Below are 12,674 nucleotides of genomic sequence, written 5' to 3' on the forward strand. Positions count from 1 at the left end.
TTCCCTCAAGTTGCATTGAATTTTTTGTACTCAACAGAGCTATAATAATTTAAATATTTTTTTTAAAACATACTAACAAAATAATATATATATATATATCATAACTCTAAAGGATCAAATCTCCTGTCTTTTATTCATTTTTTTTTGTTATAATAATATATGTATTGGTAAATGATATTCAAATATAAATATGTTTGTATAATTTGAATATGATTATGTACTCATAAAAAATGAATAAAAGAATGTTATTGTGCAAATATTTAAAATATTAATAAAATAAATAAATAAGATTAGTATATATTCATAATTTATTTGTATGTACGTATGTATTTATTTTTAAAAGTAGTATATGTATGTGTACATAATATTATTATATATATATATAAATATATATTTTAAGGAAATGAGAAGGGGAGAAACTCTTACCCTTTTAATTGGACGCGTTTTAAATTTGAGTACCTGGATTTGGAGAGAGGCATAAAGAGAGAGAACACCTGGAAGGATAGGGAGAGCGTGTTCATCATCATCTCTGCTAGGGCATTCTTCTACATGGCAATATTTTTCAGTACCATCACTGTTATCACCACCACCATCCAAACCCTTTGTCTTCTTACTCGGTAAGACTCTTTTTCTTCTTTTCTTCCTTTTGTCTTCAGCCTTGCTCCTTCTTTTTTTTTGGTCATATAATGTGTACACTTATTTTCTTGTATGAGATTCTGACACTTGAATTTCTGCTATTGTATATTTGACATTTTTTGGTATTAGTCTAAACTTTTGGTACTCTAAATTCGTGTGATTCTGAACTCTGATCATCATTCGTATTCTTGTTACTCTGAATCCTTGTTATTATGTTCTTTGTCTTCGTTCTCATGAAATCCCTTTCAGCCCCCATGTTTATTGGATTGCTAATTTTAGAATTAGCTATAGGGATTCTCCGATAAAGGTCTTTCACTTTGCAACTTTAGATGTTATATCCTCATTTGTACATGTTCTCATTTGTGTATGTTTCCAATGGCATCACAAAATAAAAGAAATTGAATTAAAAATTATGAGCAATGTTCATTTGTAACTATAAAATAGATATTTAAAAATAAGAGAATTTTTTTTTGTATAGTATAGTCATAATTCATAAGTAATTTGTTTATAAACTTTTTTTTTTCAATTAGAGCAAATTACTAGTGTTCAAATATTCGTATTCTTTTAAAGTTATAAACGTATAATGTCTTGCAATGTTTTCATATACTTCACCAAATGAAATATGATATTGTGAGGATATGAGGAGTTAGTGGCCTTATCAGGTAAAGAATATAATGAATAATTTTCATACCTTTACTTTTTTGTTTTATTTGAGAACTCCTTGCTTGTTTTCTTGACATGCGATGCTCTTTGACTTTTAGAATTTTTTCAGTGTCCTGCGATATTCTACTTTATTTTTTGAGTATTTTTGTCGTTAGTATTCATGTGATATTAATATTCACTCTATTTTGTTGTTGCCGTTCTCCTTCTTTTCCCCCTTTTTAGGAATTATTTCTTTTTGTTGTCATGCCTCGTGTGAAACTTGCTGAGATAGTGGATAGTGACCCAGAGGACTCTAGTAATAGTTTAGTTTGGGTACTGACTCTTCTGTGGATGATATGGACGATGTTCCTCAAGAGTATGCAATCGAGTTTTCTGAATCTGTCCCCCAAACTTGGGTTAAACCATCAGATAAGAGGGCTATTTTTGTGGATACTCCTCTGATTAAGAAACCTTTTTTGGACCTTCCTTCCTCTGGCTCGTTATTAGGTATGGATAAAACTATGAAACCCAGCTTTGATTCTTCAGATCGTAGAGTTTTGGGTGAATTTGTTGAGAAGCCTTCATATCAAGTGGGTCCTGCTCTACTTCGTTCTCGGTTGAAGTGCTAAGAATTTCCATGGACGTTTTAAATCTGAGGCAGCTACTCACGTGAATAAGGTTTGGCAAAAGTGGGTATTCACAGTGTTGTTTGAGGAGGGTGGTAATTTTGTGAGGAGAATAAAACTTGCTGGTGTTGTTGAGGCTATCCGCACATCTGCAAGTTGGTTGTTCTCTACCATCTATCATCATAATTGATTCTTATCATTTCTTTACTTTGTTGCTATATATTGAAGAAGCACTACTTGATTTCTTCTTGGCATGCTTGGGTGTTCAACGAAATGGATATGATATGAGTTTACTTTGACAGAGGTGGTGTTCTCATACTCATACTTTTCTAACTTCTTGTGGTGAGTTTTCACCCACTTTGGAAGATGTTGTGGTTCTTCTTCAACTGCCGGGGTTTGGTAGTGTGGATCTCACTCTTCTTCGCCCAAATTCTGATCTGCTTAAGCTTGCGAGACGTCTTCAAATGAGTTTAAGTGATGCTGGTCGATATGCAAAAGAGTTGTCCAAGAGTAGACGTGCTAAGAAATCTTCCTCCAAGGATGAGCATCCAAAGACTCGTGGGACCACGAAAGGAAAAGAGGTGGTTGGCGACAAGCAAGATTCCAAGAAGAAGAAGATTACTGTTAAGTATTCTTACTCTAATTGGTCTCGTTATTTCTTTGGTGATTTCCTCAATGGTGAGTTTGTTCCTGCTCCTGCTGTTCCTTCAGATCTTAGGGAAGCTGCTTTTGTTGCTTATTGGTTAAGTAAATATGTGTTTTTGGGACTGGCGGATGAGTGTATGAGCCATGGGGTGTTTCTTTTAGCTTGCTTGATTGCTGGAGGAGAACGTCTGCCATTGGCTTCTCTGTATCTCGGCAGTTTATATACGCGACTTGATCAATTTTTCCAGCAACTCAAGATTGCTCATGGTCGCTTTCCAGTATTGGCTTTCATTGACGAAATATTTCTTCAACTCTTTCTTTTTGAGCGGTTCTATCAGTTTGCTCCCATCCGTAAGCCCCCTACAATTCTTCCAGATAAGAAGGCAAGTCCTCGTGCTTGGATTTGGGGTTCAGCTCATCCTTCCAAATCTTTGGAGGATGTTATTAATTTGGAAAAAAATTTTTGTTTTCGCCCGTATGTAACCTCTTACCTGCCTAGTGCATCGGTTATTCATCGTATATATTCTGCTGATCTTGAACATGGCCGCAATGATATTTCCACTGGCAAGGAAGGGGCTTATGACTTTTGGCTTCTGTGTACTTCTCCTACCCCCTTTCCTGGTCTGATTGTTATGGATAGGAATTTTCATTGTGGAGCTTTGATCTGTCCAGTGAACTACCGTCCTGATAGGGTAAGTTGCCAACTAGGGTGGGACCAAGATCCAAAGAATGTGGAGCATATTTTCTTTCCACTGGAAAATTTAATGAAAAAGGTTTTGTTTCAAAAGGAACTCATGGAGTACAATCCTTGCTTGGTTGTTCCTCTTGATAGGGATGGGAGAGTTACAATGGAGTATGTGGATTACCTTATCCATATGAAGAAGCATATTAGGCAATATGAGGGTACCTCTGTTTCAGATGTCAGATCATTTATTCCGGTTTTGATCAAGGATCCATATTTCATGACTGATGTAAGACTTCGGATTTTTACAAAATTAAATAATAAATTTTTTTATGATTTATTATATTTAATTAAGATTATATTTTAAGAGATTATATATATATAAATTAAACAATTTCTTATTTATGATTTAAAAATTTAGTAATTGAATAATAAAAAGAATTTTATATGCTTTAAGTTGAATAATTAGGTTTATTAACTTTATTTCATGATTATAAGGGAAACTGATTTTATATTATCTCTAATTATTGAATTGAAGTATTAATTTGAAAATAAATTTTAAGTTGGCAATTAAATAGTATTTTTATAGATATTATTATTGGATTAAATTTGGTTTTTTATTAATACCTTGCCTAAACCCTAATTCCCAAATCAAAACCCTAAATCCCCAAAACACAATCCTAACCCTAACTAAACAAAATCCCAAATTTTCCCTAACCTCACCGCCATATTCACCGCCCTAACCCCTCCCATAAACGCCACTAACAGCTGTTTCAAAAGAAAACAAAAGAAAAGAAAGAAATACTGAGCAGAGAGCGAGAGAGAGCGCTTCTAGTGGAAAGAGGGAAGGCGCTGTCGTGCAGCGCGAAGCCGCCGCCGCCGTCGCACGCCCTGTCACCGCGGTTGATGATGGGTTGCCGAGCCTCGCCGCGCCGCCGTGCCTGGTTGCCGGGAAACGGCACTGCCGTTACTGAGATCTACTGTCGGTAAGGGTTTCATTTTTAATCTCCGTTCTTCTGAATTCCTGGAACATTGTTGTCACAACAGAGCTTTTACAGTTGCTGTCTTTGGAGCTTGGGGCTATTGTCGTCACTTGAGGTAGCTGTCGGAGCTTCTGCCCCTCCGTTGCGGCATTTTTCTTTAATTGTGGTAATTTATTCTAGCCCTGGAATTCTTACCGTTATTATTCTGCTATAAAATTTTGAGAAGTTCATGATGTTAATATGCTAGGGTCGAGTTCTGGAAACTGTATGATTAAAATAGAGGCTGTTACGGTGTCATCCTTCTTCGTTTCTCGTGGTTGCTGCCGCGAGTTAAGACTAAAAAAGGGACCCTTGATGCGTTAACTATTAAAGGTTTCGACTTTTGAGGTAGGAGAGTTTTTCTTAAACTTGTTTTACTTACCAGAGTTGTTATGAATCGATATTAATGCGTAAAATACATTTTTTGTGATTTCGTGAGTCTTATGAATTGAATTAAGTTGTTTTGGATAAATGAGATTGTTAGTTCGATTGATTGATCGATCAAATGAGGAAGTTGAATATTCTAACTAGTTGACTGATGTGGTTAAAGTGGTTTTTCTTGAATTATTGGAAGAGATTTAGTATTGGCATTTAGTTTAATTTTATAAACGATTTGGTTTAGGAAAGATTGAATATTGAAATTTGATTTGAACCCGATTTAATATCAGAATTTGATTTTAAAACAAATTTGGAAAAGACTTAATATTTGAAAACAGTTTGTTTATTGAGAATGATTTGCTATTTTGGAAAATGAATCGAAAAGGGTTTGAGGAACGGTTTGGTTTGAAACTGTTTAGAGAAGACCGAGAATTCTTAATTATCGATTGATTGCTGTTGGTTGAAGTTGGTTAAAATTACGATTTATAGGATTGGTTGATTAAATTCTGGATTTTGTAATTTCCTTGGGTTGAGTGTTGATATTGTGATAATGGTTATTGGAAGTGATTTGACTGATTAACAGGTGTTTGGTTTGGTTTGGTTGGGACCCGAAAATGGTGGCAGAATCTGAGTTTTAGAGGAGTTGCTGCTGATATTTTATAAAATTTGAAGTTTTATTTGAAGTAATTAATTAAAAAGATTGGTTTTAAAACATTATATGTTTTAAGATTGATTTATTTATCAAAGAAAAAATTATGTTTTGAATTGGGATTGTTAATGGACAGAATGGACAGAAGGATGATGAGTATTTTCTTTGAAATATGGTTTTTGAATGAATTGGAAAATGAGATTTGAATTGATGAATGATTATAATGTTGAGAATGTTAAGAATGTTGAGATATGAACTTTGAATTATTCATATGGCTTATGAATTTGAATTATCTGAGATACGAGGTTCCCTGGATAAAGTACCATGGCTTGCCACCACGTGTACCAGGTTGAAAACTCGATACTCTGTTGATCCTATGACGTAAGTGTGACCGGGCACTATATAAATTCCTGGGAATGTTACCCCTATTGAGCAATATTGATTATTTGAGAAAAAGCTATGCATAGACTCTTGGGGATGCACGTCGGGGGACAGTCTAAGGACAATTCAGACTTGTCGGGTTGGCTGGATAACCGACAGATGAGCCTCATCAGCCATAGGACAGGCATGCATCATATGCATTTGTATGCTTTGCTTGGGTTTGAACTTGTTTTGGTTTGCCTAATTGCTAAACTGTTCTTAACTGCTACTTGAACTATTTGCTGTAACTGCTACCTAAACCTGTGCTTTCCTTGTCTGTCTTGCCTATGTTTGTCCTGGCGTGCTACATTTGAAAATGAACTTTGGTGCTGAATTAATGATTGTGTTGTTTGATTGCGTGGTTGGTTTCTAATTGGGATTTTTTGAAAGATTAAACATTGTTTCTTTGAAAAGGTTTTGGATGATTACCTATTGGTTTTTAAAAGATTCATAAGGCAATAAGGCAATGATAATCACTGAGCTTGAAAACAGTTTTCTTATTAAATATCTTCTTATGACAACTTTGAAACTCCATGGTGAGACCGTGTGGTTAGGTTCTCACCCCCTACACCTTTACCTTTTCAGGAACCGGATGAAGAAGCATTAAGAAGAGTTATACTGTGTTTGGTTTATATGTTGTTGTATTAGTTAGATTATTTTCTTTCCTCGTCCTTGTTTTTACAGTTTTGTAAGAGGGATAGAAGTTGTATGTTTTATGTATATTATATTATAAGATATTATGTAAGAAGTCTTGTATATGAATCTATGTCTGCTTGTTTTTTTAAGATATTGTATTTATTTCCGGTTTTCTAAGAAAGGAACGATACGATGTTGAGTCACATGCTCCTATTTTAATATTAAGTATATAAAGTAGTCGTAACAGTTCTTGCAATCAGAGTGGCGCAGCCGGAAGCGTGACATTCTGGTAGTGAGGGTGTTACAACTGGCAACCTTTCTCCTTCAACCATTACAAGTAATATTTGCTCTTTGCTTTTTTGTTTCTTCACTTCTTTTCATCCTTCTCTCCTCTTTTTTTTTTTTTTTAAGTTTTGTGTGTTTGACTGTTGTATCTTTTGTGTTGGTGTTTTGTAGACTTGGACGCCAGGTGTTATAAACATCCGCCTTCTTCAAAGAAAAAATCTGATGATTCAGTTGTTACTGCTGAAGTGGTCAACCGCAGTAAAGTGGAGAGTTCAAATGTTAAGGTTGCAAAGAGGTCTCTTAAAAAATCACCTGGGCCTTCCATTGATGCTACGCCTTCACCAATTTCCACTGGTTCAAGAATTTCTCCTTCTTGAACAGCAAAAGCTAAAGGTTCTTCTGCCGCTGCTTGCTTTGTTAAGTCTTCACAGTCTCCTGGTAAGGCTGTGGTTAGCTCATCTAGAAGTGCTGTGAAGCGTAGGTCTCATCGTCTTTTGGGTAAAATGAAAACAATTCCAAATGCACATTCTGATCCGGTAATTGTAGGCGATGAGAGCTCTCAAGAAAGGGTCAATGGGGATTCTCCTAATTCATTTGTTGTTGGCAACATCCCTGATAAGGGTACTACCCAAGATATTGTTCGAGATGGCCCACGAGCAATAGCAAATTCTAAGAGCAATATTGACATTGAGCCGAGTGTTACCTGCCAAGGGGGTCCTACTAGATGTGTTGTTACTCCCATCCGAATATAATGAGCTTGGACCTCTATTTATACACTATCTCATCTAATACCAAATTTCAAGATTAACCATGAAATGCAGCTCAAACTAACTTAACAGTATATAACTAATTAACTAATTGTTGTTATCAGCAGAGCTTTGTAACTGTTTTCTTATTCTCCGTTAATAATGGCCTCTATGATCATAGGGAGCAATGTTATATAGACAGTAAATATTATTATTTTTGGTTAATAATAATTTGTATTTATATTTATAGACGATTTTCACATAAGAATAATATAATTTATACTTATATTTATCAGAATTTTGTACATAAATTAATATAGTTTGCGCCCATATTTTTCAGAATTTGTATATTTAAATTAATAAAATTTATTCGTTAAAGATAATTTAGTGTTTGTACTAGTTAAATGATGGCCAAAAATACTAAAAATTACTGTCTCCAATAATTTTTTGTATATAATTACGATAAAAATAACATAATTATTCAACATTTGTTGGAACCAATTGAAACCATTGTCTCTGGGGATTATCCAAACACCCAACATAATCTCTAACACAAATGCATTTATTTGTGACTAATATTGATGAGTTTCTATCTTTGTCTAAGCACAATCCAATATTGTCTTGTAAATGCAAACCAGAATCTGATATGAACTTCCAAGAACTACTTAAGTCACCTGATAAGCAATCAGATGAGACAACAGCAGGATCACCTTCTTTTCCAAGAGATTTCAAACAATGATCTCCATTCAGTTTGATCTTGTCTCCCTCTTGATTCCACCCACTTGCTTTTTTACAATCACCAAGTTCAATTCGGTTGTAGTTTTGATGAGCTTTCACACATAGCCCACTTTGTGGGTGATACAAGATGTGGGAATATGGTGCCTTTGAAGATGGATCTGTATAAATTAAACTTAATTAAACCTCTAATAATAATAATAAACAAACACATATAATTGAAATCAATATTAGTTAAAAAATTTGTTTAATTTTGATATATTAATAATATAACATTAAAATTCTTTTGATAATTAATCAAGAAATTTTCACTATCATCCGACAAACTTGTTTGACTGTTATAATGACTACCTATATAATATTTAATAACATGGTATTGATAAATGATTTATTATCTTTTTTTAATTAATTTTATTTTTAAATCACTTTAGCCACTACTATAATCATTATAATTAATGACTATTTTTGTCTTTATTATTAAAAAAATTATAATACATTTTAAAAATATTAATTTTGATTAAAAAATAAAATAAAATATTTGAAATAAAAAATATTTTTAAAATTAAAAACAAAATTAAAATTTAGCCCAAAGTTGAGAAGCTAAAACCATAATTTATCCTATGATATTGTACGGCATACCTTGAAGTGTGTTTATCAATAACTGAAATCTCTGAGGGAATTGAGGGTAATTTGATCCATTCCAATAGAAGTTGAATAAACCACAACCTTCATCATGATCAACTATCCCTTGTCTGAAATAATAGCTACCATGCAATCCCCACCAACACCAATCAATGTCTCTCTCAGCAAGGAAAGTCAACATGCAAGTCAACCATGTCTCGTCACTTGGTATTCTTGCAGTGAAATCCATCCCAAACTCACCAAAGTACAAAGGAGAATCATAATGATCATCACTAAGGATAAAACCGTCTTTTTTCTCAAGATCACTCTTCACTGCAGCACACATAGAATTGATTGGTTCATGATCCCAGGTTGGGTTCCAATAAGGGTAGTGATGTGTCTCAAACACAACCTTGTTCTTTGGTTCTACGTTCAGTGGAGTTTCCTTCAAGAATCTAAGATTGGATGCGAAGTCAAAACCTGAGAAGATCATCAACAAGTTTGGGTTTTCTTGGTGAATGGCTAATGCTGCTTGTCTCATGTAACGATACCAATCTGCTGCATTTTGATTCGGGCCATGAATTTCATTCCGCAAGCTAACTGCAACGACCTGTTGGGTTCAATAATGTCAATTTCAAATTAGTTATCCATCCTTGATCAGTTGATCTGAGACAAGTGCCAAGTGGTTACTGGTTTCATCTTATCAGAATTTCTATATATATTAAGAAAAATAGAATTGGTTTTGTGAGGGGAAGAATTTAGAATATAAAAGAATAAAAAAAATTGTAGAACGATCAAATCAATCAAAATGAGAAAAAAAAAAGGATAATTATATTTGTGAAATATTTTAAAAAGAAAACAATACAATTCATTAATAAGAGTTGTTAAGTTGAACTATTAGATATCCACTTTTATTTTTTTAATTTTTTTTAGAATTCGATCATTATTATTACTAAACAATTTAGTAGAAGATAAATAAAAAGCTTAAAAATTATTTGTGTACAACATTTTCTGAGGCTAAGTAAATAAGTATAATATATGTGATTATGATAAATAATTACGTATTATATAATTTTATTAGTAAATTATATAAACTATTATTATTTTTTAAAAGTATTCAAATTATTTTTATATAACTTGAGGTTTATATGAGATATTTATTATAATTTCTATTTTTAATAAACGTTGTTATTGTATTAAAGTGAATTTCAATAAAAATAATATATTTTAAAGGTGTTATCAATATAATTTTTTAAAACATTATTAAATGATAAATAATATTTTTGTCTTCTTTTATTTTAATTTTACTTTTAATATTTAGGTTTAATTTTTTTATATTTAATATATTTCAATTATATACTTGAGTGAGATAACATATAATGTGACAATATTGTCACTGACATGTTAATTGAAAGTTGTCACGTGTATTTACATGTCATTAAAAGTAGTAACACTCAAGTGTTAAGACTCAAGTGTATAATTGAATAACTATATATATATATTATATATATTAAAATTAGTTATTAAAGTTATTAATTATTAATAGTATAAAATACATTAGGGATGGCAATGGAGTAGGAGAACGGGAATGGGAGATACCTATCTGTTTTCTATTCCTGTCTCTAGATTTACTTTTCGTTTTTGTTCTAATTTTGTCGTAGAAAAATATTGTTTTCATCTCTATTTTTCATAAGATCTATTCTCTGTGTGGACCTCATTCCTCATCTCTTTATATTAATAATTTATATGAAAATTTTAATAAAAAATAAAAAATTACAAAATATTATTACAACATACATACAAATAGAAAAGTATTATTTAATATTACAAGTCTAAAAATATAAAATAACACACCATATATATATATAGTTATGGAAAAAAGAGACTGAAAATGTGAAACACACAATATTAGTATTATGGAGGAAAGAGAGGATATTTTTTAAATTCGAATTAGGTTTTTCAATAAATATATATATATATATATATATATATATATATATATTATTATGTGAAATAACTAAAAAATTTAAATTAAAACTAAATTATTAAAGATATAGAAATAAATTTAATAATTCGGAGTTTAGTAAGGACGAGGCAAAGATCTCTACTCGGATCCCCACACCTGTTTCGAGAGAATTTTATTCCATTTTCATTTTTACAGAAAAATTATCGTTTTTGAGTTTCTATTTGGGACCGTTTCTGCGAAAAACTTTACGTTTCGCTGAGTTTTACCATTTTTAAAAATAGATGTTAAAATATAAAATATATTTTAAAAATGAGTTAAATAATACATATATTTATATATAAATACATAGTAATTAATTTTATTTTATAAATAATATTTTTTATAATTGAAATATATTTAAACCGTTAAAAACAAAATTAAAAAATATTAAACGTAAAAAATAATTTTTAGATTTTTCAAAAATTTTAGAAAAAACATATAAATTACCCTAAAAATATTTTAATAAATAAGACAATATTTGTTACTTCTGTCTTCTAAGTTATAAATATTAATATCGATACTCACATTAGGTAAATTCTTGAAAAGTTGAGCTGCCAAAATGTGTCCCTGCACCCACTCATCAGGATCAAAATGTGAGTCTCCAAAGAAACCATTGCTGTCGTTGTAGTTGCAACACCATTTCGCCTTGCTGACGTGGTTGTCGGCGACAACCATAATGTTGGCACTGAAAAGTTGATTAACAACAAAAGCATAGGCTTGAGGATGAGTCATGTTCAGGAAATCATTGTTATACTTCATCATCCCTAATTTAGTCTCTTCCAATTTCAAAGCATCAAGGGTTTGTAAAATGGTTTGGTTAAAGTGACGAGTAAACATGAAGGTTGCCCAAGTGAGACGAACGCAATTAAGGCCAAAAGAAGAAATGTTGGTGACAATGTTGCTTAGAGTTTGTTTGTTCAAACCCTCTGCCAACATTACACTCAAGTGTGCTGGCCAATTTGCACATCTTAGCTTCACACGTTTCCCTGTGTTTTCTTCAACAATCCTTCTATTCTTGACTGAGAGAGGATAAGAAAATGAATGTGATGCGAACACAGCTTGTAAAATTATGAATAGGGTAATCAAGATCAATAGTAGCAATGAAGATTTTGCCATTATTTAGCTGCTAAAGATACCAGCTACTAATATGTTTGATAATTGATACTCTTTTTTTTTTTCACTTTTGGGGAAGAAAGGGGGGTTGTTTGAATATAATGTATTGATATAAATTATAGAGTAAACTATCGTTTTTGTCTCCAACGTTTGGAGTAAGTTTTAAAGTTGTCCCTAATGTTTTAAAATTGATTCAATGTTGTCCTGCCGTTAGGGATCCGTTAACAAAATTGACAGCGAGACAAAATTGAGACGATTTTGAAACGTTAGGAACTTAAATAGGACGAAAACGTTAGGGACAAAAAGGATACATAAAATAAATTTTAATTTAATTTTATCTTTCAATAATAATTTTTTACTGTACATAGTATTCGATTATTTTTTAATTACATCTAAATAAATTAAACTTAATCACGTTACTTTCATTTTAAATAAATTTATTTTTTTATAATTTTAAAGAATTTTGATACATTGGAGATAAAAGGTATAATTTATATTTTATTGTATATATATTATTTTTTTTTCTTTTCTCTAAGTTTATATACTAGTCATTCTTCAAACATTTTATGATAACTAAAAATCTTTAAGAGTAAAATTATAAAAAAAATAATTTATTTAAAATGAAAGTAATATGATTAAGTGTAGTTTACTTAGATGTCATTAAAAAATAATTGAATACTATGTATAGTAAAAAATTGATATTATTGAAGGATAAAATTAAAATTTATTTCTATGTATTATTTTTGTCCCCAACATTTTCGTCCTATTTAAGTCTCTAACGTTTCAAAATTGTCTCAATTTTATCCCGCCGCCAATTCTGTTAACGGATCTCT

The 12,674-nt window shown here is 31.6% G+C and overlaps 1 protein-coding gene across 1 annotated transcript; it reads right to left on the minus strand.

Annotated features, from left to right (window-relative positions):
- Positions 1–7,844: 7,844 nt before the first annotated feature.
- On the minus strand, positions 7,845–11,844 carry LOC112743331 (glycosyl hydrolase 5 family protein-like). The gene is made up of 3 exons (XM_025792544.1): positions 11,254–11,844; positions 8,742–9,333; positions 7,845–8,263 (listed from the first exon to the last, which is right to left on the minus strand). The coding sequence occupies exons 1-3, from the start codon at positions 11,842–11,844 to the stop codon at positions 7,845–7,847; spliced, it is 1,602 nt and encodes a 533-aa protein (XP_025648329.1).
- Positions 11,845–12,674: the final 830 nt, after the last annotated feature.

The sequence above is a fragment of the Arachis hypogaea genome, chromosome 14, assembly GCF_003086295.3.
Source record: "Arachis hypogaea cultivar Tifrunner chromosome 14, arahy.Tifrunner.gnm2.J5K5, whole genome shotgun sequence".
NCBI lineage: Eukaryota > Viridiplantae > Streptophyta > Magnoliopsida > Fabales > Fabaceae > Arachis > Arachis hypogaea.